This window comes from Emys orbicularis, chromosome 8 (assembly GCF_028017835.1).
Source record: "Emys orbicularis isolate rEmyOrb1 chromosome 8, rEmyOrb1.hap1, whole genome shotgun sequence".
Classification (NCBI taxonomy): Eukaryota; Metazoa; Chordata; order Testudines; family Emydidae; genus Emys; species Emys orbicularis.
The window spans coordinates 589,686-615,824 of NC_088690.1; the positions used below are offsets into that span (position 1 = coordinate 589,686).

Genomic DNA, 26,139 nt, shown 5'->3' on the forward strand with positions numbered 1-26,139 from the left:
CCAGGGGTCTCTGCGCACTGGCTTCGCGGAGCCCATTGGCCGGAAACAGCAGCCAATGGGAGCTGCGGGAGCAGCGCCTGCAAGCGGAGGCAGCACATGGAGCCACCTGTCCGTGCCTCCGTTCCTAGTAGCTGAGGGAGGGACATGTCGCCGCTTCCGGGGAGTCCCCCGAGGTAAACGCCAGCCGGAGCCCTCACCCCCTCCTGCCCCAATCTCCTGCCCCAGCCCTAAGCCTCCTCCCACACCCAAATTCCTGCTGGGATGGGGTGCAGTGGCCCGAGACTGCCCCAGCAGCGGCCAGTGCAGCTGACCCAGGGCCTGCCAGAGCTTCCCAGGCGGCCCCCAGATCAGCCGTACTGACCGCTCCAGCAGTCCCAGGAAGTCATGGATTCCGTGACCTCCATGACGAACTCGCAGCTTTAGTGATGGCCCATCAACTTCGGCGACACCTGGCTAGAAGCGTCAACTTGTCCGTTGTCTTTGAGAAACCCGTTTACCCATTCCTCAGACTTGTCTGGTAAACACGTCAGTCATGATTCCAACTCCTGTTCATACCTTTACATGTAATGTTGCCACGTGCATTTCACCATGATATTACTGACCAGCAAGTGATGTTTTCACCAGGCATGTTCCGTACACAGATGACTACACTGGTGTGGAGGGTGTGAATCCAGGGTGCATTCCATCACACTCTTTTTCTTTTTAAGACCCCGTTGAAGGGAGCGATGGGTGGAATAGCTCATTTCCTCATTGTTTTGTTCAACAATTAGACCTAACATCCAACATACCAATTTTGGTCCATTGATTTCTGATCCCACCCTGTTCTTGTTCACCAGGCGTGATCTTAACGCGTCCTCAAATTCTATCAGGAGACCCTTTTGTTGGGACTAATTCAGCGCGTCTCCCTTTTGCACCTTTTCCCGCCAACTGGTTCTTATGAACTTTCACTCACTTCCTATGGCTGAGCTTGCGGTTTGGGTACAATTATCAGAGCAGCAGGGGCCAAGGGCATGAAACTGGGAGGGATAGGCCGTGCCAGGCGGGGGAACCCACTGCCTATGGCAGGGGCCACGTTAGAAGTAGGACTGGGCAGAGCCCTGGGACTAGGCTGTGGGGACCTGTCCCTGTTGGGCAAGGTCTAGAGGGGCGTTCAGGGGCTTTCCCAGCTCTCTGATTCCCACTCCCAGGCTCACGGTGAGGGGGGTCTCAGGGCTGTCTCTTGCTTACGTAGGAGCCAAACCCCTTCCTGAACTCCACCCTGGAGGTGGATGCCCTGATCCGGAGCTCGAGCCCTCCCCCCAGCAAGGAGCAAGGCCGGCTCAGCAGCTCCACGCGCAGCCTGCCATCCCTGCACTTCCCCCCCGACATGATGCCCTTTGACGAGGCTCTGCGAGATGTCACCGCCCTCAAGGGCGTCCCCCTCGGCCCAGAGCTGGGGCCACGTGACCCGGTGTCTTGGCATGGTGCCCAGTTCCTGGAAATCAAGAGCCTGGAGAGGAGAGGTAAAGGGGGGGCCCCCCCAGCTTGTCCAGCCCGGGCACTGGTTTCTGGGGATGGGGGTGCTCACAGCCACAGCATTTTAGCCTCCCCTGCTTTCCAGCCCTGGCCTCTCCCAGCAGGAGTGTGGGGAGCCTGGCCCGCACTTCAAGGGGGGTTGGCGGCTTTACTCTGTCTGGGGGGACGGTGGGAGCCTGTAGGGTGGAAGGGGCCTGGCTCTGGCTCTGGCTCCGGCTCCCATGGCCGCTTCTTTCCCTCTCAGAGCTGGAGAAGCAGATGAAGATTGAGAATCTCTTTGTGACGTGGCAGCAGAGATCAGCACAGTCCAACATGCCCATCGGTGTAAGTGCTGCCCATCAGCATGAGCATCCCGCCCCGCTCTGACCTGGTCACTGCCCCCAGGGGTGGCCGGGGGCATAGGGACATGGGGGGAGGGGAGGTGTTGCCCCAGGGGTGGGGCTCCTGCATTGGGACTGGTGGGGGGGAGAGTTGCAGAGCCAGTGGTCCCCCTGGGCAGGTGAGCAGGCGGGTTGGCCCTGGAAGGGCAGGACTCCCTGCATGGGCCTGGGGGAGAAGGGGGCTCCCGTGGGCCACCTCCTGCAGCTGTGCCCCTTGTACTGTGCAGCTGGCAGACCTGGAGACCCTGAAGCAGTCCTCGCGCCTGGTTCACTACTGTGCCACACCACTGCTCTTCGACCCAGCTTTCCGGCAGCAGATCCAGGCCGACCAGCAGGCGAAGCTGGAGGGGAAGGTGAGCGACTCACCAAGTGTGCTGTGACGGGGCCCACCCTGTCTGAGCTGCAGCCTTGTCCCAGGGAGGGAGCCAGCTTCCCCAGAGCTGGAGGAGGGGCTCTGCCTCAGCTGTGCAGGGCCAGGCCACTGGGCTAGAACCAGCCGGGCAGTTCCTGTGTTCCAGCACTCGGGGGCAGCAGCTGAGCAGCTATCAGCCAGCAGGTCCCTCTCTTCTCGGGCAGGGCAGCGCCTGCTGGCCGTTCTCTACCGCAGGTGCTAGCTGCCCCGCTCCCTTGTCTTTCAGAAGCGCCATCGCTCGAGCGACTCGACGGCGTCGGGGCGGGACCGGAGCCACAGCTGCGACTCTGCAGAGGTGCTGCCCTGCAAGCTGAAGGAGGAGCCCTGGCTGCAGGAGATGTGCAACGCCTTCCTGCAGCAGTACATCCAGTACCTGCAGAGCATGGGTTTCATCCTGGTGCAAGTGCGGCCCCCCTCGCCCGCCCGCAGGTCAGTGTGACTCAGAGACCCCCCACCCTTGTGCAGAGCGACGCCCGGGCAGGCAGGGCATGCTTGCAGGGTGACTCTGGTCAGCTGACTTTGTCCTGTCTGCTTTGCAGTAGCACGAACCGGATCCGAGCTCTGGCATTCCTGGGCACTGAGGGAAGAGGCTCCTTCTCCTACAAGCCCAAAGCAGACGGGAGTCCGAAGGTGAGAGCCGAGTGTTAGGGCGGGCATGGGTCACTGCTCCACTCACATGCCTGCTCTTGGCTACTCACCAGGCTGCTGTGAGCAGAGCCAATCACGGGATCTTGGAGGTTCTACGCGTCCCTCTCCTGAGGCCCCTGGGCATGCCCTCGGCGTGCCCGTCCAGGATCTAGTCCCCTCTTCTGACAGCTGCAACCCAGCAGCCCCCTGCCCAGTCCCTGGACCCAGTTCTGACCCTTCAGGCTCCTTCCACAGCTTATTCATCCCCTCTCCCAGAGCTCCAGGTGTTCTGGGCCCAGGTGCCTCTCACGGGGCACGTGAATAGTGTAACACACAATGCAGTGTGATGCTTTGCTTGTCGCGCGAGGACAGCCTGCCTGTAGGAGACTGAGGGAGCCCAGTCTGCGGTGGTGAGGGGAATTGGTCGTGGCTGCCGTCCCACCTGGGGAGAGCTCCATAGCAGAGGGCTCTTCTGGTGGCTGGGAGTGGAAGCGAGACCACCCAGACTAGCAGTAAGGCACAAATGAAGCTGTGAAGTTGATTAACCATCAGAACAACTCACCCAGGGATGTGGGTGGAGTCTCCAGCACAGTCTCTTCACCCAGACTGGGAGTGTCTTTCTGCAAGATCTGCTCTAGCTCAGAGTGTGTCTACACTTAAAATGCTACAGTGGCACAGCTGTGCCGTTGTAGCACGTCAGTGTAGGTGCTACCTATGCCAACGGGAGGAAATCTGCGGGTAGTCCGCTTCCCCAAGAGGCGGCAGCTGGGTTGACAGAAGAATTCCTCCATCAACCTAGCATTGTTTACACGGGGGGGTTAGGTGGGCTTAACTATGCTGTTCAGAGGGTTGGATTTTTCACACACTGAGTGACCCAGTTAAGCAGAGTAAATCGCCCAGGCCTCAGCGAGAGATTCTGGGCAGGAATTGGTGGGGAGGGTCTCTGTGCCGGGCTGCGGGGGAGAACCGCCCCTCCGGTGTCCGGTCAGGCTTCGTCTCCAAGTGCCAGTGTATCCACCATGGCCCTAGGTTTGTGGTAATGCAGGTTACGGACCCTTGACCAGAAACCTCCTCCCAAGGTGGGCACCTCCAGACAAATCTCCTCTTCCCCTTCTCTCAGATAAACAGACCGAGTCCCGGGTCCCCCTGGACACCCCTCCCGACTCCAACAGTGTGGGGAACAAAAGCTGGCTCCAGAGGGAGGGACGCCCATGCCAGCTGCCTCTCCTAGCTGGTGCCGCCTGGCTCTTGGCATGGATGGTGGCTGCTGCTGGGCGCCAGCACCCACCTGCCTTCTGATCAGATCTCTTCCTCTTCTCTCCAGAGCACAAGCCCCCCAGTCACCACCTACCACCTGCAGAGAGCCCTCCCGGGCGGCATTGTGCTCATGGAGCTGGGCTTCCAGGTGAGTGGGCAGAGATCTGTCGTCCCCAGCCGGGTTCTCTGTGCCCAGCTCACTTAGGGCTCCTGTGGAGCTTCTGCGTAGTGTCTGCAATGGTGGGCTGCAGCCACCAGCCAGCCTGGGGCCTTGTTCTCATGTGCCAGCCATGCTCACGCTGTGCTGGGCGCTGTCCCAGTGCGAGTGGGCGCTGCCCCTGCCCTGAAGAGCTAGCTGCTGAAGGAGACGAGCCCCCCGTGGCAGATGGGAGCGGAGACGCTGTCTAGACAGAGCTGTGTCCCTCGTCTGGCCCTGCCCAGCGCACTTCCTCACAGATGAGCCCAGGAAGGGCCTGGCATGCCCAAGCGGCAGCGAGGAGGGTAGTGAGATGAGCAGGGAAGGGGTAGGGCTTAGCCGCGCCCCAAGGAGAGGGTTTTCATGGCTGGTTGGGACTAGAGTGGTGAGGTCAGAGATGGGGGAGGGCCCAGGCCAGAGATCTGATGCCTGGCCCAGGGGAGCTGAGGCAGGATTGGGGTGTGGTCTGGCTATGTGCACAGGATCCTGCTGGGCCTTTGGGAGGCTGTCGGCAGCAGGGCCATGCCTGCCCATGGGCCGTGTGCTTAGTGCGCTCTCTCCCCAGGGCTGTTACTTCTGCGTGAAGCAGTATGCGCTGGAGTGCTCGCGGATCCCCATGGGCCAGTCCGTCAACTCGCAGGTAACAGCTGGCCTGTGGGCGCTTGCTCTGTCCTGGCTGCTCCGGGCCTGGGCAGGCAGGGCTGGAATCTCCAGCTTGCTACCTGCCGGGACAGGAGGACAGGGATCCGGGTAGCACGTCCACCTTTCCCTAGTCCCGCCTGGGGTGGCTGCTCTGGGGCTGACTTCCTACAGTCAAAGCAATAGCTCCTCTGCTTCACTTGAACAAGGGGGAAGCAGGGCCAAGAATGCACATGGACTGAGCTGGGCTGGGAGAGGCCGTTCCAGCACCATGCACTGCTATGCCCTCTGCAGTGCCTTGGGGCTGCCCCAGTGGAGCAGTGATAGGGTGTAGAGCGTGCCAGCTTTCCAGGTCTCTCTTGTGAGGAGTGGGCTGCTGCCAGAGGGGCCAGCCGTCCATTGCCCGCTGCCCTAGCAGTCTGTGCTGGGTGCAGGAGGCCTCTGGGAATGGGGCACATGCCCTCCTTCCCCAGGGAGCCAGCGCCCTAGACGTGCCAGCTGGGCGAGGGCAGGGGACCTGGTCGTACTGGGAGCTGATCGCCCCGGCTGGCTGGTGGGGCTGTTACCCTGGGTTGAAGTCTGCCAGGCCCTCGAAGCAGCTGCTGAGGGCACATGGAGCCTGCTTCCTGGAGAGCCTTTGCGTGGGGCCCAGCTATAGACCCCTCTAGGCTCCGGCAGGGGGCCGGGTCACCCCAGTAGGTCACCCAGGGTTCTGCAGTGGGTGGCAGGCATTGTCCCACCTCTGCTGGGGCATCTGATGAGGAGATACTGCCCAGTCCTTCAGGGGTGCTTGGCCTCCCTCTGCAGTGCAGGGAGCGCTGGGCAGGGCTGGCTAGCATGGGGCTCATTGCAGGGGCTGGGACTGCAGGGTCAGCCCCTCTTCCACAGGGCTGGAGTGCTGTCTCCTCCCTGTGGCCCATGGAGGGCGGGCAGGACACAGGGGCAGGCCTGGGCAGTGCCAGGCACTGTCCCCTTTCCCACTGGCTGCGCGTCTCCTCTCTCCATCAGGGTGCTCTCACGGCCAGAGCTCGTAGCAAGAGCTGCATGGGACCCAGCTCCATCTCTGAGTCTGCGGTACGTCCTCTCCTCCCACTACTGCCGTGGCACTGCAGCATCTCCCCGTGCAGGGCTGGGGCTCGCCCTGCCAGGCATGCTGGGTGCTCTGTACCCACAGCCCCTTCCTGCCCTGGGTGCTGGCTGATGCTGGGCCTCTTGCTAGGTGGTTCCCATGGGGGAGACATCCCAGCAGGCAGCTGGGCCCTCAGGAGAGGGCTTGGAAACAGCCTCGCTCATCTTGCTTCTCTCTCCAGGGCTGGGGCAAAGGCGCCTCTTGCTGGGCTCACTTCTTAGATCCGCTTGGTGTCCTCTGCTGCTGGCACGGGGTCAGGGTGCTGCGTTTGGATGCAGCGAGTGCTGCTGCCTGGTCCCCTTGGCTGCTTGTTCACCCCCATTTCTCGAACGCTCGGGGCCAGCTCTGTCCCCTGGGTGCCACCCAGAGGGCATCCCTGTGAGGAATCAAGGCGCTGGAGCCAGCCCAGCAATGCCAGTACCTCGTGGGCGGTGTGACCGGAGCACACTGCGCTCTGGTGATCCTGGACCGGGCAGGTATTGCGGCATACATCAGAGTGCCCTCGAGGCTGCTCTAGCTTGTGCTCCGGCCCAGTTGGCCGCCCCAGGATCCGGATGGGGGAAGCCACCTCTGCCGCCTCTCCTCAGGCCTTCTGGGAACTGGCCTTGTGTGTCAGCTGTGCTCAGTTAGGATGGGGTGTGTCTGCAGTCAGAGCTGGCCCAGGCGAGCCGTCCGCAGCGGGTTCCCAGCAGCTGTGCTGCTCCGGCTGGGGCTGGATGTGTTGCATCCAGGGGCGTGTGGGGAAGGGCGGAGGGGGTGGGTGAGTGTGGAGACTGAAGCAGGCCCTAGCTCCCTGCTCTGGGGGCAGCCCGAGTCTCTGCCCTCACCCTGCTGCAGTCCTTGCAGAGCGCTGCGCCGCCTGCCCCAGACCCAGAGCCTGTGGCCTGATTTTGCCTAATGCCAGCCCGGTGGGGTCCTGGCTGGTTGGAGGTCCGTGCAGCAGGGTGAAGAGCTAGGCTAATGGTGGGAGAGTTGAGTGCTGCAGGCTGTCGGGTTTGGGGCCCTGCCACTCAAAGCCAGCTGTGGGTCCCTCTGGTTCCTAGCAGCCAGGTCTCCGCAGCACCTCTGCACCAGGGCTTGGAATTGAAGCGACACAGACGCCTCAGGCTGGGCGCAGAGAGGGGTGAATAGGCAGCTCCTCACTGCCAGGCCCTGTGCCTTCGCCAGGAGGCTGCTGGTGTCGCTCACTCTGCTGCCAGCAGGGCGCAAGGCATCTGGGGCTCCCCTGACCCTGTGCCCCTCCCCAGCTCTCCATGCTCTTCACGGAGGAGTGTGACAAGGTGCGGGACCTCATGCACGTGCACTCGTTCAGCTACGACTTCCACCTGCGCATCGTGCACCAGTACCTGCTGGGCTCCCACATGACCCTGCGCCAGGGCTACCACCTCACCAGCTTCCTGGAGGACTTCATCGCCCACCACCCCGACATCCCCAAGTTTGGCCGCAACCACGTCTTCCAAGGTGAGCTGGGGAGGGGCGCTGCCCGTGGCCCTGCGAGCCCCGGTGCTCCTGGCTGAATCCATCCCCCCCATGCAGGAGCGCGGGCCCTGGCCCTTCCCCCGGGGGTGGGGCCGCTCCCCAGCTAGAGACGCCGTTCCCAAATTCAGTGCGTCATCTGGCCCCATCCGTTCCTTGGCCAATCCGGATGGATCCGCTCCGTAGCTCCACGTGGGGCACGCTGTGCCACTGCCCCCGGCCTGCACGGTTCCAGGGCGTGGCTGTCTGGGACTGAGCGACCCCAGCCAGGCTGCGTTCAGCAGGGGCTGTGCAGAGAGCCCTGACCGGCGGCTGCGGGGCGGGCGACGTTGCCTCATGAGTGCGCTCTGGGGGCTGGGAAGCAGATACTTGCTGTCCTGGTGTCCGGCTCTGGGGGCCCTGACCTGCCCCTGAAGACATGGGGACACCCAGGCAAACACTGACTCCTCCTCTGCTAGGCACGCTGGCCATGCCCACCAACATGATAACAGCCCACCAGCTCTACAACTACGTGGCAGACCATGCCAACACCTACCACATGAAGCCCCTGCGCATGGCCCGGCTGGCTGCGGGCAGCGACGGCAGGAAGGGGACCCCGGGCATGGAGCAGAACGAATACGCGCTGGTCTCCATCTGGAACAGGTGAGCGCCTGGCACTGCCCCAATGGCTCCAGGAACCCTGAGTGCCCGTCCCACTCATGGCATTGCCTGGCCAGGGCCAAGCAGGACTGGGGCTGGGAGATGCACTCACACCAGCTGCTGGCCTTGTGCTCTGGATGGTGGGTGGGTGCTGCAGCTGGTTCTCCTCACCATCCCCGGACACCTCCTGCGAGGCCCTGCTGCCCAGCTGTGGTTGGGGGTGGCACCGCCTCGGCCCCCAACGCTCTGCTTATGCCTGCAGCTCAGGCTCCTACAAGGACTCGGAGGGGATGCGGCACCATGATGACTTCGACGTGTCCCTGCTGGTGTGTCACAGCGCGGCGCCGTTCGAGGAGCAGAGCGAGGCGGAGAGGCATGTGCTCCGGTGAGAACCAGGGCCCTCAGTCAGGGCTGGGTGGAGAGGCCCAGGGGGGTTTGGGCAGGGGAATGGTTGGGGGGGGGTGCACAGGCCAGGGCCACTTGCATGGCTCAGTTCCTGGGGGCACGAACAGGGTGGCTGTGTCAGTGCAGTCCCAAGGGTAGCGTTGGCTGGTAGGGGGTGAGGGCCTGGGTCGGGTGGGCACTGGCTGGCACGTCTGCCTGGGGAAGGAGTGTTTCAGGAGGCCCTGGGGGCACAGAGCCTGGCTGGCAGGGGCGCCCCCTCCTCACAGGCGTCTCCTCTTCAGGCTGCGTTTCTACGTCATCATGACGAGCCAACGGGAGCTGTTCCCCCGGCTGACAGCCGACATGCGGCGCTTCAAGAAGCAGCCACGCTTACAGCGGGAGAGCGCACTGGAGCCAGTGGTGGGCCGGGCGGCGTGGGAGGCGCCGGAGCCGGGTCAGGGCTGGCAGCAGCAGGCGGAGCGGGAGCTGTGGCAGGAGGGAGAGGACAGCAGCGAATTCTACGCGGGCGGTGCCCAGGTCAAGCTGGGCCCTGGGCTGTTCTACACCTCGCCGCTCTTCCCCCTGCTGGCCTCCGAGGTGGCCGTGGCCCAGAAACAGCTGAGCAGCATGGTGCACCTGGCCAAGTGCCACTGCCGCAGGGACAACCTCTGGAAACGCCTCTTCCTGCTGGAGCCGCTGGCCTCGGACAAACTCAAGCTGGGCAAGCTGTCGCTGGGGGAGCTGGAGGAGCTTCTGAACGCAGTGCATGGGAAATCCATTGCTGACATCGACCCCCAGCTGGTATGGGGCAGGGGGCACGCACACGCGTGTGTGTGTACACTTGCGTACACACACACACACACACACACACACGGGACCCATCATCCCACGCTGGAGATACGCATGTGTGTACACACGTCCCCAGGGCCCATCATCCCCAGCTGGTGGGGGGAGGCACATGCACACGCTGGGGTGGGGACAGGCAGAGTCCCAGCTGGTGAGGGGTGGGAGTGGAGACGCGCATGGCGTGTGGGAATCATCGGGAACATTGTGGCACTGCTGGGGATGTAGCATGTGGGAAATCCCGGCTAGCTGTGGGGCATGGTCCAGGGAGCCGGCAGGGAATTGGGTTTGAGCGCACATCTCGTGAGTTTTGGTGCCAGGGGGCCGGCAGGAACTGGCTTTGAGCGCACATCTCGTGAGTTTTGGAGCTCCTGGGCTGTGTTGCTTCTCTGGCCTGGTGGCCTCTCACTGCTGTTCAGGGGACCTGGCCTCACCCTCTCTCCGTCCTCGCAGGGCTGCTTCCTCACCATGACTGTGCCCTGGTACCAGAGCCTCATCAAAGTGCTGCTGAGCCGCTTCCCGCAGAGCTGCCGCCACTTCCACAACGTCGAAACTGGCACCCAGTATCTGGTAAGGGCCAGGGCCCCTCAACCAGCCTCTGCAGCCGGCCCCACCACTCCTGCCCACGCCCCTGCAGCTGGCCCTGCTGCCAGACTCCCTGGTCCTGCGCCGGCCCCCGCCCCCAGATATGCTGACCCCGCTCCTATGGCCAGACCCACCTCCTGCCCTGGGACACTTTTCTGCCCCCTCCCCTGCAGCCAGAGGTGGCTCCCCTGCCCCAGGACTCGCTTCTGTCCCACCCATGTCAGCCCCCCTGACCAGACGCGCCGCTGGATGTGATGCCTCTGTGCCCGCTTTAGTGAGGCTGCCCTGAGGTGTGATGTCATGAGGGCACAGCCGTAGTCGCATTGCCCCGACTGCACCATGCACTGACCCCCACCCCACGGCGCTGTCAATACGCCCCCTGGCATGCCCCACAGTTCTGGCGCTGTGCCCCTGTGGGATGCTGGGGAGCCTGCCCCCCATGGTTCTGGCACTGTGCCCCCCAGCCGTTGTCATTGCACCCCCTGACGGCCTGTCGCGCTCTCTGCAGGTCGTGCTCAATCAGAAGTTCACAGACTGTTTTGTTCTTGTGTTTCTGGATTCCCACTCAGGGAAGACGGTAAGAGCTGCTCCCCGCGGGGGCCTGGGCGGGTACCTGGCTCTGCAGGCGTGCCCGGCCCAGGGGTAGCGGAGGGAGTGCGCTTCCAGTGCCCAGGCAAAGCCCGGAGGGTTTCAGCATTCGCCATCAGGCTGGGCTCTGCCCAGAACTGTCAGAGCTAAAACTCCACCATCCCTCTCCTGCTGTCCCCTCCCCGAAGAGCAGGTGTCAGCTCCCGAATGGGGGGCCGGGCGGGGGTGAATGGGGGGCAGCAGAGGCCGTGTCTAACACACGAACCACGCTACGGAAAGTCCAGGAGCCCTGACTTGCTGCATTTCAATGAGGCAGCAGCCTGGAGCCCAGGTATCCAAGTGCCTGCTGGTGCCCTGCCCCCCAACTGGGGGTCTCGTCCCATCCAGGAGCCTGTGCTGGCCAGTCCTTCCCCCCCCCAGCTGTGTCTGTCTCTCTGGGAGCCGGTGTCGTCCGTTCTCTTCTCCCACCCCCCCACCCCCCCCCCGTGCTGGTGGGTGCAGGTATCCTCGCTCAGAGCAGGTACAGACACTGAGCTGGCCCCAAGCCGGGCAGGGGCTGAGGGCCGGGGGGAGGTGGCTCTGCTGTGAGCAGCTCGTTCCTCTCTGCAGAGCCTGACGGTGGTTTTCCGGGAGCCGTTCCCCGAGCAGCCCCAGAACAGCGAAAGCCCCCTGCCGCAGCTAGTGTCCACCTACCATCACCTGGAATCTGTCATCAACACGGCCTGCTTCAACCTCTGGACGGGGCTGCTCTAGCCAGGAGCCAGCACCTTCCAGCCAGACACACCGCGCTGCACCACGTCTGCACCCAGGAGCTGACCTCCAGCAGGATCCCCCCAGCGCTGCTGGCAGCACGGGGGTCACGTGATGCACGAGTAATGGACAGAGTGGAGGGTGCATGGGGCTTGGCGGCTCCCCTGGACCTCCAGCTAGCCCAGACTCCCCAGAAGGGGTGTCCCCCCTTCTCGGGTAGGGGAGCTGCTGTTAAGGACACTCACGTGTATTTGACACTGAATGGATTTGAAACGGAGACCCAAGGAGGGTCCCGGCGGCCCTGGCACCAGGAACTTGGCGCACCTGCCACAGCTAAACAGCTGCCATCTCTGGGCCCAGAAACCTGGCACCCATGTATGCCCAGCCCTGGGCCTGGCGACGGAGCTGCCTGGCATGCTGGGCCGGAGCCAGGCCCAGTCCCGAGGGCACCGAGCGTGGCTGCTGTGGGCCGTCACTTCGATGGGTGGAAGCAGGGTGGGATTTCAGTGGTGGGCCAGCCGCGGGGCGGCAGGGGGGTTATGAGAATGTACTGAAGGACGTCACTGTCAAATAAACTGCCTCAGACCAGCCCGCTGCTGCCTGGCTCTCAGCTTGATGCGGCAGGGGGCTCCCAGCCTTGCCCATGGCCTTCCAGCAGAGCCTGGCTGGCCCAGTGTCCTCATGGCCCCCTACCCTCTCCCCCCAGCACACTGGGGAGGCAGAGCTAAGCCCCCCCAGGGCAGCGTCGTCCTTCTGGCCCCCAGGCCTGGCTGCTGAGCGCAGGGAGGAGTCGGGAACAGCGGGGTGAAGTGGTGGTGGGGCTGCGTGGGGGCAGCTCACCGGCTGAGCAGGGCTCAGGGGAGGGCAGAGCACGTCCTGAAGGACTCCAGGGCCCTTGGCTGTCACCAAACCATCCTTCCACCCACTTGGCTCCGGGTGGTCCGCAGGGTTGGCTTCCCTTTGCCCCACCAGCCTTTGAGCCCGTTGGTTCAATGGCGGGGGGGGGGAGGTGTCTCCTGGGTGCCATCCAGGGAGCACCCGCTCCCTGCCCCTTCTCTGCACCCCGGTGCTCAGCAGGGAAAGTGAACAGTGCTGACTTCACACTGCGGCTGTTGGGAGTCCCCTGCCCGAGGGCTGAGGCAGGCTCCAGGCGGGCATCGCTGGCCCAGTTATTGCTGTAGCCACACTCCGAAGGGCTGGTGGCTTGTCTTGGGTAGTAGCTCAGTGTGGCAATGGGCCTGCAGCCCCGCCCTCTCGCAGGGTCGGCTGGTGCAGGAGCCACAGCCTTAGCCACCCCTCTGCAAGCCGGATCCTGCCTGGTGCTGGTTCCCTGCTCCTTGCCATCACCTCCAACCCCCAGCAGGGACCAAGGGCCCAGAGCGTTACCACGTGGAGATGAAACGCTCCCAGCCTGACCAGGGCAGGCTCTGCCAAGTAACTGCCCTTGCCCAGAGCTGCAAGGAGGCAGTTTGGGGGCCTCTCCAGGAAAGAGCAGAGCCCTGGAACCAGACCTGCCCCATGGCTGCCCCCACTGTAGCCGCCTACCCCTGCTGTGTGTGGCAGGGCACTCCTCCGGCTGCAGGCAGCCCTGCTCTCCTGTCCCAGCAGTTGCGTGTGCTGCTGGGGATGGCACACTGGAGAGTCAAGGGAGCCTCCTGCGTAAGCGGGCAGTGTGAAGGGAGGGGCACTGGGGTGTGAACCCCCAAACAGACAGGGGAGCCCGTGCACAGGACAGCTGCTTCCTCAGCATCCCTGCCACTGAGTGCTCTTTATCCCAGTTGCTACGGCCTCCACCTCTCAGCTCCCCCCATTTTGTGGGCACAGCCGGCACTGGGCAGAAGCAGACTAAGCAATTGCTTGGGGCCGTGAGTGGCTGGAAGGCCCCTATTCGCTTTTTATTAAAGAACTTGTCTGTTTTAGTAAGGGGAGGGTTACAAATATTCCTGCGTAGAGCCCCCGCTGGGCTAGCACCGGCGCTGCTGCCAGCCTCGGCTCTCCCAGTACGCGTGCAACCAGCCCAGTCCTTCCAGTGTGTCTCCTGCAACGAGCCAAATCCGGGCGTGAGCAGCTTCCCCTGCATTGGAGCAGCCAGCACAGACCATCCCCCGGGGCAGGGCAGGTACCCCGGAGGGAGCAGCAGCTACAGGCCAGCTCCCACCAGGTGAGTCCTGCGACCCTCCCTCCCCCTGGGAGCGCTGCTCCAGCACCCTCCTCCCAGCCCGGCCGAGACGCCTCTCCCAGCTCCCAGGCCCTGGCTCCATCCACCACCCCCTTCCCTGCCCTCTGGGGTGGACTCGCTGGGCAGGGCCTGGCTCCACTCCAGTGTGGGCCAGGCCCCCTCCTCCCCCCCCAGGCTGTGGGGTCCCTGCGCTCCAGCCCTGCTCACCTTGCGGGGTGTATTCGCAGCCCACGTAGCCCTCGTAGCCGAGCGACTCCAGCAGCTGGAAGAGGTAGGGGAAGTTCACCTCGCCTGGGCTGTCAGGTTCGTGCCGACCGGGCACCTGCCCAATCTGGATGTGACCTGTGGGTGGAACCAGCATCTCCTCAGGGTGTCTGGGGCATCGCTGTAGTGTGCACGGCCCTGGGCTCCGATCCGCAGGGGGGCACAGCCCCTAACCCAAGAGTCCTGCCCCCACACCCATGGTACGAGACAGCCTCTCCCTTCCAGGGGCCAGGCCCGCACCCCCTCCCCCCAGGCCTGCCCATGAAGGGCTCTGCCTTGACTCAAACCTCCCACCCCCTAGCCTGGGCCCAGTGCCTTCCCCACCATGCTTGGAGCAGAGCCCCGGCCCTCACCAATGAGCGGGAAGTACATCTTCAGGTTCTGTGTCAGGTTCCCATCCATGATCTGGCAGTGGAAAATGTCCTGCAGGAACCAGAGCTGCAATTCAGGGTCTGGGGCAAGAGCCAAGGCTGCGGCTGCAGGGAATGACTGCGCCTCCGGGCACGCCCCAGCGGGATCACTGTGGCTCCTGGCTGGCAGCGGAGACCTAGTGCCTCGGACGTGTCTGAGCCCCTCTGCCCTGCCCCTCGCTGCACACAGCCCAACGCTCCCTGGGGCCCACGCCGCCTCCTGCAGGCTGGGGACTGGTGGGGGCACAGCCGGCATGGACCAGAGGGTAGCTCAGCCCCACCTGGGGGATGGCACCATCACTGACCCACTGCCAGCCATGCCAGCAGGCTCCTCTAAACTGCTTGGGCCGGGTTTACCCACCTGCTGCACCCCGTGGCTGGCACCCACCTCTGGCTTCCCCTGGCACCAAAGGCTGGGAACTAACTTTCCTGTAAAGGAAACGGGGCTGGGCACTACAGAAACCACCAAGCCGCAGCTACTCACCAGCTGCAGCCGGAGGTTGGGCCTCCCCACCTTCTCCAGAATGGCTGCAGCTGTAGGGGGAAGAGGCAGGTCAGTCGCAGCAGGGGCTCCGCAGCGCGAGCACCCAGCTCCCCTCGGCTCGGGCCGGGGCAGTCAGCGTGTGGCAGGGCCCCCTTACCTTGGTGAGGGGTGGTCAGGAAGTAGCGGGGGTCGGTGATGCGGCTGTTCATAGGCTCCAGCAGGCCCGTCATGTCCTCCTGCAAAGCCACATGTGAGCCCCTGGCACTTGTCCCCTCAACGCCTGCGTCCCAGCGCGGGCAGGGCGGCCATGGCTCCCTCACCTCCCTCCCCAGCCACCCCTTCTCCTCCAGCTGGTGTTGGTGTCTCGCGCAGGGGCTGCTCCTCAGCCAGAGGCCGAGTCAGCTCATGGACTGTGTGGCCCCGTGCCCCCCGCAGGAGTCTCCTCTGCCTATCCCTCTCATGGTGCGGGAAAGTCCGGGGGGGGGGGGGGGGGGGCACAGCTGACTCCTAGCGTCCCCTCGTACCTGGGCCAGGATGTCAGCAGCATATCTGAGGTTCTCGACGAAGGTGGTTTCCATCTCCAGAGCCATCGTTGCCCGCTCGGTGCCCACAGGGACCCGCCCAGCCATGAGATGGATCCTGCAGACAGACCCGGGTCAGAGCCGCTCACAGAGCATAGACGCCTGACTGCGCGTGGGACAGGAGCAGAGACGGAGGATGCAGCAAACTGCTCCAAGTGCCCAGTGCAGGAGGGGTGAAGGGAACAGCAGCTGCAGCACCACCAGGGCACAGGCTCTAAGGCACTCGCCCTCCTGCCGCGGTTGGGGCCACCCCCTACGGGGGCAGGTGGAGGGGCCACTCCCTCTGAGGGGGGATCCAGGGGCCCTCGGCAGCATTGCCTCAGGTTGGGCAGGAGGAGGTGGGCTTTGATCCCCCCCCACCTCCGGCATGGGGCCTACAGGCCAGCACTCACCCCTTGGGAGGGGTCTCTACCCCTCAGCATGCCCCCCACATGCCAGCACTCCCCAGCCCCTGGCGGGGGGGGGGCCTGCAGCCACAGGTGCCTTCCAACCGGAGGCCACCTCTGGGGCAGGGGGATGGTGTGTGGAATCGAAAGGCTAGAGAACCTCAAAGCTCACCAGCCCAAGGACACTGCACTCAGCTCTCCCTCTCCACGTCCAGGGGGACGCCACAGATCCCAGTCACTACACGCCACCCACCCCGGCTACCACACAGCACCGTCCTCCGTGGCTGCTCATGCTTTCACCTCCAGGCTGAGCAGGGGAGAGGATTTCTGCTGGGATCCCGGCTGAGCTGGAGTTCGTGTGCAGCCAGGGGTGCCCCTGCGTGATTTACATAGCGGCAGCCACGTACCCCTAGCCAAGACCCTCCTGCTGCCAGGGGTACATGGCTGTGGGTGTGCGAATCACCCAGGGGCCCTTGTGGGAGAGGAACACGGTCAGGCCCCTGTGAGCAAGAGTCACTGGAATGCCAAGATCTACAAGGGGCTGGCAGAGCAAATGCTGGGGAAGGACACGGCCCAGGGCTGCCACACCCACAAAGGAGCTACAATCATGCAGGGCCAAGAACAGGAGCTCCAGAAATGCCCTTTCTACAAGCTGCCGGAACAGACTTGTGCGATGGAGACCACCACTGAACCCCAGCACAGGGATTTCCCCAGGACAGCCCCACTGCTTGGGCCCACCCCGCCCAGAGAACCAGGTGCTGGAGATGGCAGCCAAGCCCAGGGGGCGAGAGCTGCAGTGTGGTGCTCTCCCATGGTGCTGTATTGTAATACAGCAACAAAGAGGGATTTGAACAACTTTCCTACATCGAGATGGCCCCTGCCCCCTCTCCTCGTGTTTCCCCCAGGCCTCGCTGTGGGGTCCTGAGTTCTCGGGGCAGCTAGGACGAGATGGGCACGGCTGTTTGCAGCACTCCTGTAAGAGACTCGTCCAGTGCAAGGCCGGAAGGGCCCATTGTGATGGTCTGACCCCTGCACAGCATAGGGCAGAGATCTGCCCCCAGTCGCTCCTAGGGCAGAGCTCAGAAACCATCCAGCCTTGAGTTACCAAGTGCCAGTGCTGGAGACTCTGCCACGAACCTCAGTTGATTGTTCCAGTGGTTAATTACGCAAATTGCCTTCTTTCCAGACTGTGTGTCTGCTCCCCCTTTCTCTGATCAAGTCTATTAGCAATTTCCCGTGGTAGGTTCTCGTAGGCTGTAATCAAATTACCCCTAAACCTTCTCTTGGTTAACCAGACTCAACTGCTGGACTTGCTCATGAGGGGGCCTGGTTTCTGATCCTTTCATCAGTCTCTTCTCTCAACCCTCCCCAATTTATCAACATTCTGCTTCAATCGTGGGCACCAGACCTGGACACAGGAGCCAGCAGCGGTCGCGCCAGAGCCAGAGGTGAAATAACCTCCCTGTTCCTACGCAAGGTTCCCATTTATACACCCCAGGATCCCATCAGCTCTTTTGGCCACAGCGTCCCCCTGGGAGCTTGTGTTCGGCTGATTACCCACCACAGCCCCCAAATCTGTCTGAGTCGCTGGTTCCCAGGGCAGCGGCCCCCATCCTCTGGTATGGCCGAGGTACACTGAGCGTATTAAACCCCACTCTGGGTGCTCGCGACCAGCACACCGAGTGACCCACGGTGTAACGCTGCCGCAGGGAGTTGGGGGGAGAGCTGCCTGCCCCCATCCCAGGACGTGGCTGTAACTGACCACGCTGGGCACTGCCTTGTCTACCCCCCCAGCCCACGGCTGCTAGCAGCCCCTGCCCTATGCCGACAGCCCCTGGGGCAATGGGCAGGGGGTGGGAGTGGAGCCTGGGCTGAGCTGTGGGCATGGGAGGAGCCCGGGCTGCCTAGCAGGGTGTGGTGGGTCGGGACTGAGGCACGGGACCAGGGGTGGGGGGCCCCAGCGTGTCTGGCCGTGGCGGCCTCTCTCCGCTGGCCTACAGGGCCCCTGGCTGGAGAATGCCAGCGCCCACCGCGAGTAAAGTGACACCCGTGATCTCGCCCTCCCGGTGTCGGCCAGGCCGTCTCCTTCCCCCGATCCACCCCCTGGCCATGGCGGGAGAGCTGGGCTGGTTCCCTACCTCGGGCAACCCAGGGCCTTTGCGTACTTCACGGCCAGGGCCAGGCCTTCCCGGAACGCAGCCTGGCGGCCGGGCACAGCCCCCAGCCCCTTCTCGCCCTTGTCCTCGTCCCCTAAGGAGAGAGCAGCCGAGACAGCCCCGGGTTAGGGGCAGGAGAGAGCCCGACCCCTGCCCGCCCAGCCAGCCAGGGATGGGGTCACCTGTGCCCACGTGGGAGGGGCTCGCTCCAGGGCCGCACCTGGACAGGCAGTGCCCACATCCGCCCATAAGCTGGGGGCTGCAGCCCCCCCGGCCCCGTGACTTCATCCAGGGGACAGGGACAGGCCCAGGGAGCTGCCTCCTAGACAGAGCCGCCGGTAGGCAGTAGCAGTCTACGGGGGACCCGGGTGGGTACCTGGCCGTGGGGGTGGGTGGGGCGCGGGGCAGGGCGGGGCGTGGTTGGGGCTCGGTACCCGGCGGGGAGGGGGGGGGAGTTCGGGGCTCGGACCGGCTCGGAACCGGCCGGGGGGGGGTTTCGGGGCTCGGAACCGGCCGGGGGGGGGGTTTCGGGGCTCGGACCGGGTCGGAACCGGCCGGGGGGGGGGGGGTCGGGGTTCGGACCGGGTCGGTACCTGGCGGGGTGTTGATCAGCACCAGAGCCAGCCCGGCCCGGTCCGCAGCCCCGCGCAGCAGCGCCGGGCACCAGGCGTAGGGCTCGGGCAGCTCGGCCGCGCGGAACCCGGCCCGGGCCGCCGCCTCCAGCCGCTCGGGCAGCGCCGGGCACTCGGGGAAGAGCCAGGCCAGGTTCGCGGCGAAGCGCAGCGGAGCCATGGCGAGCCTGGGGGCGGGGCCTGGGCTGGGGGCGGAGCCGCGGGGAAGCTGGGGGTGGGCGGGGCCTGGGCTGGGGCGGAGCCAGTGGAGCGGTGGGGGCTGGGCTTGGGGCGGGGCCTAGGTGTTTGCCACGTGCTCCCGGGCGGGGGCTGGAGCAGAGCGGGGGGAGCCCGGGTCCCTGCCAGGCCCAGCCCCGCCCCCCCGCCTGCCCCCTCCCCAGAACAGCCCCCGGCTGCTGCCAGCTGCGCCCAGACCCAGCGCCCGCTCGGCTCTGCCCGGCCTCGCCATGTGCTGCCCGTCTCCTCCAACGCTCCCGGCCGCTGGGCGCCGCGGCCAGCTGGGCACAGCGCCCCTGGGTGCAGGGCTGCTCACGCGTGGCTGACGCACCATGTCGTCGCCTGCGGCCGGGGGCAGCCACCCACGTGCTGAACCAAGTGCCCTCAGCTGGTGGAGCCGGGGCCCTGCCTAGTTGTGCCAGGGCTGGGCAGTGCGTGGGCACCTCGCCTGTCCCCGGCCGGGAGGGCTGAGGGGCACTGACGTGGGTGTAGGGCAGGGTGACCCCAGAGCATAGCACGGGGAGACGGGTCTGCACAGCCTCACTTCATTCCTGGTCAGCGGCTCCTCCAACCCAACCCTCCATTCCCTGTCAGACAGAGCCCAGCGCTGCCCAGGGGCTCCCGCCCACCCCCTGCTGTCCTGCCCTCGCTCCCCCCAGGGTATCCCCCTTCCTGTTCCCTGCCCCCTGCTCCCCTCATTCCCCCTGCTCCCCAGTCCTGCGAGTGCCTTGACCTCCTCGTGCACTGCCCTGACCTCCCCACGCACCACCCTGACCTCCCCGTGCACTATGGCTGACCTCCTCGTGCACCGCCCTGACCTCCCCGCGCACCGCCCTGACCTCCCCGTGCACTATGGCTGATCTCCCCGTGCACCATCCTGACCTCCTCGTGCACCGCCCTGACCTCCTCGTGCACCACCCTGACCTCCTCGTGCACCGCCCTGACCTCCCCACACACCACCCTGATCTCCCCATGCACCGCCCTGACCTCCCCCTGCACTATGGCTGACCTTCTCGTGCACCGCCCTGACCTCCTCGTGCACCACGCTGACCTCCCCGTGCACTATGGCTGACCTCCCCGTGCACCGCGCTGACCTCCCTGCGCACTGCGCTGACCTCCCCACACACCGCCCTGACCATTGACCTCCCCACGCACCACTCTGACCTCCCCGTGCACTATGGCTGACCTCCTCGTGCACCGCCCTGACCTCCCCATGCACCGCCCTGACCTCCCCGTGCACTATGGCTGACCTCCCCACGCACCACCCTGACCTCCCTGTGCACTATGGCTGACCTCCTCGTGCACTGCCCTGACCTCCCCGTGCACCAGGCTGACCTCCCCACGCACCGCGCTGACCTCCCCGTGCACTATGGCTGACCTCCTCGTGCACCGCCCTGACCTCCCCGTGCACCGCCCTGACCTCCCCACACACCGCCCTGACCATTGACCTCCCCGTGCACCGCCCTGACCTCCCCGCACACTATGGCTGACATAACGTGACAGCTGCATCCCTACCCCTTGGCTGGGCTTGCATGGCTCATTAGGTGTGTTCTTGCTCTTTTCACTTATTGACCCAGCGCCTGAAGCCTGCTGGGCGTTTTACCGAGTGAGCCGTGGCATAGCCCCTGCCCGCAGAGCTCCCAGGCTCTTTTTCGCAGGAGTGAATAACATGTTGGGGGGGTCTAAGGCACGGCACTTGTCTCTACCTTTCCAGGGCACAGCAATAAGAGCTGGCTCTCAGCTCCAGCCAGGCTGCGCTCTCTGCGCTCTCTGCGCCCAGAGCCCCACCATTGGTCTCTGCAGCCCCTGTCCCTCCAGATCCCTCCACAGCACCCACAGCTGCCCCACCCAGCACCTGCTGCTCTGCTGTTTTCTCTGGGGTCTGCTTAATGCACGTTCTGCACGAGCTCAGCTGTGGCGATATCTGACTGAAGCGCCTGATCCTGTGGGTGCTGTGCACTCTCCAGGCCTAGCAAGGAGGACCGAGCATGTTCTGCACCATGCAGAATTGGGCCTGTCACAAACCAACCCATCCGGGATGACCTGAGTGCACTCGGGCCCTTCCCACTGCCCTGCCTTGCCGATGCCCGCTGGGGTTTGCATTTTGCACGCAGCTCCGCAGCAGAGGGTGATGCACAGCGTACATTTGTTTTGAAGTGATAAAATAATCTGTGCTGATGATTAAATACCATCAGCCTATGGATAGAGTTTATTGATACCAATGTAACTGGCTCATGTATCAAACTCCAAGCATCCCCTGACAACTCTCCATTTAATACCAGCATTCTCCAAGCTGATCACTCCCATTCACCAGTCAGAAAATGCCACAGGTGTGAGGGTTAACCATGCAACTTTCCCACACCCTGCGGCAGCTGGACCAGCCCCCAGACCCCAGGGTGTGTGCGTGAGAGGGATTGCTGGCCGGCTGCAAACCCAGGGTACGTGCACTGCCCCAGTGTGAAGTGGAATCTGCAGCAGAGACATTTATCCCAGGTGCAAACATCCCTAATGTGGCTAAGAACATAAAAATGTAAGAATGGTAGGGTGACCAGATGTCCTGATTTTATAGGGACAGTCCTGATTTTGGGGTCTTTTTCTTATATAGGCTCCTATTACCTCCCATCCCAATTTTTCACACTTGCTGTCTGGTCACCCTAAAGAATGGCCAGATTGGGTCAGATGAATGGTCCAACCAGCCCAGTGTCCTGTCTTCCAACAGTGGCCAATAGCAGATGCTTCAGAAGGAATGAACAGAACAGGGCAATTATTGAGTGATCCATCCCCTGTTGTCCAATCCCAGCTTCTGGCAGTCAGAGCTTTAGGGACACTCAGAGCTTGGGGTGCAGCATCCCTGACCATCCTGGCTAATAGCCATTGATGAAACTATCCTCAATGAATTTACCTGATCCATTTTGAACCCAATTATACATTTTTGGTGCCCTTCTCTGCACCTTGTCCTATTGTACTATATCTGTTCTGAGATGGGGCAACCAGAACTGCACGCAGTATTCAAGGTGCGGGTTCACCGTAGATTTATACAGCGATATTATGATATTTTCTGCCTTGTTATCTATCCTTCTCCTAATGGCTCCTAACATTCTGTTCGCTTTCTTGACTGCCGCTGCACATTGAGTGGATGTTTTCAGAGAACTATCCACAATGACTCCAAGATCTTTCGTGAGTGGTAACAGCTAATTTAGATCCCATCCGTTTGTATGCATAGTTGGAGTTATGTTTTCCAAAGTGCATTACTTTGCATTTATCAACATGGAATTTCATCTGCCATTTTAGCTCAGTGGTTTGAGCATTGGCCTGCTAAACCCAGTGTTGTGAGTTCAATCCTTGAGGGGGCCATTTAGGGATCTGGGGCAAAAATCTGTCTGGGGATTGGTCCTGCTTTGAGCAGGGGGTTGGACTAGATGACCTCCTGAGGTCCCTTCCAACCCTGATATTCTATGATTTTGTTGCCCAGTCACCCAGTTTTGTGCGATCCCTTTGTAACTCTTCACAGTCTGCTTTGGACTTAATCCTGAGTAATTTAGTATCATCTGCAAGCTTTGCCACCTCACTGTTTATCTCTGTTTCCAGCTCATTTATGAATATATTGAACAGCTCCGATCCCCATGCAGACACCTGGGGGACACTGCTATGTACCTCTCTCCCCTGTGAAAACTGGCCATTTATAACTGCCCTTTGTCTCAGGCCCTTTGGCTGAGCCCTGAGGAGCACAGATCGGCCGGGGGGACTAATGCTGAATCGAGGGGGCTCGTCTCTCAGAGCTCAGATTGAACTAAAAGATTCCACAATGCATTGGTGTAGGACCCCAGGGCTCTGGCCCAATTCCAGCTCGGCTCATTTCATTCTGCCTCTTTAAATTCCCCCTGCAGTCCCACTCAGGTGCAGTATTTTTCACTTCCTGCCCTGATCGGTTGTATGATGGTGTTATGTGACTTTCGCCAACCCCACATCTCCCTCTGAGGTGCATGTGGAGAGCTTGTGCTGTGGGATGCTGTGGATGAATGGCTTTATGGAAATGTAGGTGTAGCGAGGTGGCGTGGACTGACAGGGAGGAACCAATCCCCGCCCCCTGGTGGGTGGAGCCAGGCCAGGCACGGCCCCCACGCTGGAAGCGGAGGGGCGGGACAGCAAGTATAAGAGGCGGGACCTCCAGTTCAGCTGGCAGGGAGCCAGACGCTGCTGTGGTCCCCTGAGCCAGGGACTGAGCTGTGCCACCCCTACCCCCAGAGGGAGGAGCTGCCCCCGGCGAGTACCCCGAGGAGCTACCAAATACCCCGAGGAGCTGCCGCCCAGCGAGTACCCCGAGGAGCTGCCCCTGGCGAGTACCCCGAGGAGCTGCCGAATACCCCGAGGAGCTGCCCCCTGGTAAATGCCCCGAGGAGCTGTCGCCCGGCGAGTACCCCGAGGAGCTGCCACCTGGCGAGTGCCCCGAGGAGCTGTCGCCCGGCGAGTGCCCCGAGGAGCTGCCAAATACCCCGAGGAGCTGCTGCCCGGCGAGTGCCCCGAGGAGCTGCCGCCTGGCGAGTGCCCCGAGGAGCTGCCCCCCGGCGAGTGCCCCGAGGAGCTGCTGGAACTGCCGGCGTCCGAGGACTCCAGGAACTGAAGGCCCGTGAGCGACGAAGCCTGATGAACAGGTGGGGTAGGATGTAGCCCAGGGACATCAGACATTAGGCCAGTTGGTTGCCAGAGTCTAGTCAGCGTGTTTCAGTGGGATCCCCACTGACCCAGGGGTGGGATTCGCTGCCACTGCCAGGGCCCTGGGCTGGCACCTGGTGGAGTACAGTGAGTCCAGGTCCCCTGCTGCCGGCCCCATTTCTGCGGTGGCTGCCTGCCCATGCTAGGCCAGACGGCCTGCATTTGTCTACAGTCTGCACTGCTGGCGAGCTGGGCTATAGACCACTACGGAGCACCTCGGCGTCACGGACACCTCGGGAATGGAATTGTCCGTAACTCTGAACAAAGCGAGTTCGGGCTCCAGATCCAGCAGCTGACACTCCGGGCGAGGCTTCAGCAGCAGCTGAGCTCCCTCCTCAGCCCCGGCATGAGTTTGAAACCTTGTCCCCCTCCCGTGTTGTGTGTGTGTGTGGGGGGGGGGGGGGGGGTTAAAACAGCACATCCCCCTCCCAGGGGAGGGGGGGAGGGATGAAAGCGGTGCAGACCCCAGTGCTGCTCCTGCTTTGCTGGCGCTGGTAGCCCCAGCATCTTGCTGTGAGTGGCTGCCCCGGGGGTGGGGATGGGGTGGGGACAGGCAGCCCAGATGTGCCTACCGTTAAGATGCAATACAGGCACAGTACAGTATTTGCTTTTGTGTGTGTGTCTCTGCTGCTGCCTGACTGGTTACTTCTGGTTTCACTTGCTGTCCGGTTGACCAGTCAGTCCGTAACTCTGGTGTTCGTATCTTTGAGGTTCTGCTGTATTGCTCTGTCCCGCCCAGAGGGCTGGGGCCTGACTGTACTTGCTGCCTGCCCGCCCCAGCCAGGAGGCTGGGCTAAAGGCAGCCAATTGCCCTGTCCCAAGGGGCCAGGGCCCTAGACTCTTTACTGACTTACCATGCCAACCCACTGTTGATCAGCTCTCAGCTGCCAGGGGCTGCCTACATAAGGGTTAATATTTGTGTCTCTCCTTAGAGCTGCATTTCACATGTGGCTGTCCGGCTGCAATAGTGTGGCTTTGTCTGGTGGTGGAGGAACCTACATAGCACTGTGTGTTCCAGCATTTGTGTGCCACGATTGTGTAATGAATGACCCTGTTGCAAATGCAGGCATCGGGGGCTGAATGACGTTGCTGTGGGAACCTTCTCTCCAAAGTCCCTGAGGGTTCTGAGAGAATCTCAGCAAGGTTGCACTGTAGACACCAGAGCAGGGAATTGGATGACATCATGTATTTAGATTTTCAAAAAGCCTTTGTCCAAGTCCCTCACAAGAGGCTGTTAAAGAAACTAAGTGGCCATGGGCGAGAGGCATGATAGTGCCACAGATCAGAGTCTGCCGAAGAGACAGGAAACAGGAGGAATAAATGATCAATTTTCAGCCTGGCAGAAGGCTGACATGAGGCTGTATACTAGGACCAATGTTGTTGAATATATTGTTACCCCCCCAGTGGTTAGCCAATGTTTGGGGCTTTTTGGATGGTTTCTATGAGGAGGAAATATTGATTGATGCAATCTGATATTTCTTTGATGCAATCCTGTTTATTCACAAGGAATGTCCATAAATTCTGGTTCCCCTGAACACAGCAGGCTAAACAGGAGACAGTTTCCTTTCTTACAATTCCAAGCCTCTTTCCAATCAGCACTCTGCCCAAAATGTTTTCTCGTGGGGCTCTCGCTCTCTCTCAGGTCCATGCCACATGTACATTTCTTGCTGTCCTTGGCTTTCTGCTTCTTTCACTGGCTGCTTCGACTCGCACAGACACCCACACAGCTACAATGAAATCAGCCTCCAGCCCCTGCGTTTGCATCCAGTCTAGTCTTTGGGCCGTAGTTTCCATTGTTTCACCTCCCACCAAACAAAGAGTCATTTAGTTGTTCCCTGATTTAGCTTGAATGGAAGGCAGCTAGCATGCCCAATGAGGTTTGTGCCTGCTCATAGATCAAAGACACAATGTGGGAGCCACCCAGCTGCAAGCATAGCAGTATTTATTAACAACCTGGAAAACAGGCTGAGCAAGTGGCTAAATTTGCCAGTGACACAAAATAATTTAGTAAACGCTGAGAGGAACTTCAAAGGAACTGAACCAGATTGGTGAACAGGTAACACGCTGGCAGCCAGGAATCGGTGTTGAGAAATGCAGCGTCTCATAACACAAGAACAAGGGGATAATTAAATTGAAAGATAGCAAAACTAATCTATAATAAATGGAAGCCAGGGGACATTGCTAGTCATCACTACACATATTATAGATAAGACTCGGAAGCTAGGCATTCTAGAAAATTGACAAAATAAGCAAAAGGCCACAAGGTGAAATCCATACCCAGCGGAGTTAAGGAAGCATGTGTAACCCTTCTGCCAGGTGCAGCCAGCAGCAACCAGGGCTGGGTTCAGTATCTAGGGGTTCCTTTCCATCGATACAACACAGAACCGGCTCGAGCCCCCACCCAGTAACCTGGGAAAATTACACACCACCCCTGGGTGCCTCTGAGAGGCAATACTTCCTACTCGCAAGCACAGAGTCTGAGTGTAGAAAAGAAACTTTTAATAAAAGGAGGGCAGTAACTCGGAGTTAATTTGGGAAAACACTGCAAACGGGGTTCATAAACATACACCATGAGTAAAAGACCCACCCCCACATAGGTTGGGCAGTGCCCTTTCCCCCTGAGGTTCTTAAGTCCAGCAACCCAAAGTCCCCTTCACATGCCCGACACTTCTCTGCTCCCTTTCAGGACAGTCGCTGT

At 62.0% G+C, this 26,139-nt stretch overlaps 2 protein-coding genes across 2 annotated transcripts in view; one reads left to right on the plus strand and one right to left on the minus strand.

The window, feature by feature from the left end:
• Positions 1-12,009, plus strand: part of SZT2 (SZT2 subunit of KICSTOR complex) — a 74,682-nt gene extending 62,673 nt beyond the window's left edge. Inside the window, exons 60-74 of the mRNA XM_065408874.1 lie at positions 1,232-1,502; positions 1,760-1,839; positions 2,123-2,248; positions 2,534-2,736; positions 2,847-2,937; positions 4,259-4,339; positions 4,953-5,027; positions 6,035-6,100; positions 7,403-7,616; positions 8,090-8,273; positions 8,533-8,655; positions 8,957-9,455; positions 9,951-10,067; positions 10,591-10,659; positions 11,280-12,009. Coding sequence (XP_065264946.1) covers positions 1,232-1,502; positions 1,760-1,839; positions 2,123-2,248; positions 2,534-2,736; positions 2,847-2,937; positions 4,259-4,339; positions 4,953-5,027; positions 6,035-6,100; positions 7,403-7,616; positions 8,090-8,273; positions 8,533-8,655; positions 8,957-9,455; positions 9,951-10,067; positions 10,591-10,659; positions 11,280-11,423 — 2,343 coding nt within the window. The 3' untranslated portion in view covers positions 11,424-12,009. The remainder of the gene's footprint in view (positions 1-1,231; positions 1,503-1,759; positions 1,840-2,122; positions 2,249-2,533; positions 2,737-2,846; positions 2,938-4,258; positions 4,340-4,952; positions 5,028-6,034; positions 6,101-7,402; positions 7,617-8,089; positions 8,274-8,532; positions 8,656-8,956; positions 9,456-9,950; positions 10,068-10,590; positions 10,660-11,279) is intronic.
• A 1,266-nt stretch (positions 12,010-13,275) lies between these two features.
• Positions 13,276-18,672, minus strand: HYI (hydroxypyruvate isomerase (putative)). The gene is made up of 8 exons (XM_065408875.1): positions 18,474-18,672; positions 17,863-17,974; positions 15,282-15,396; positions 14,915-14,993; positions 14,758-14,807; positions 14,217-14,286; positions 13,807-13,941; positions 13,276-13,458 (listed from the first exon to the last, which is right to left on the minus strand). The coding sequence occupies exons 1-8, from the start codon at positions 18,670-18,672 to the stop codon at positions 13,385-13,387; spliced, it is 834 nt and encodes a 277-aa protein (XP_065264947.1). The 3' UTR covers positions 13,276-13,384.
• Positions 18,673-26,139: the final 7,467 nt, after the last annotated feature.

Bases quoted from the DNA above. Each gene is read 5' to 3' on its own strand.
- HYI (XM_065408875.1), bottom strand. From the start codon at position 18,672: ATGGCTCCGCTGCGCTTCGCCGCGAACCTGGCCTGGCTCTTCCCCGAG. The intron at 14,287-14,757 runs GTGAGTAGCTGC...TGGTTCCTGCAG, and splicing joins CCAACCTCCGGCTGCAGCTG to GACATTTTCCACTGCCAGAT. The intron at 13,459-13,806 runs GTGAGCAGGGCT...GGCTCGTTGCAG, and splicing joins CTGCGAATACACCCCGCAAG to GAGACACACTGGAAGGACTG.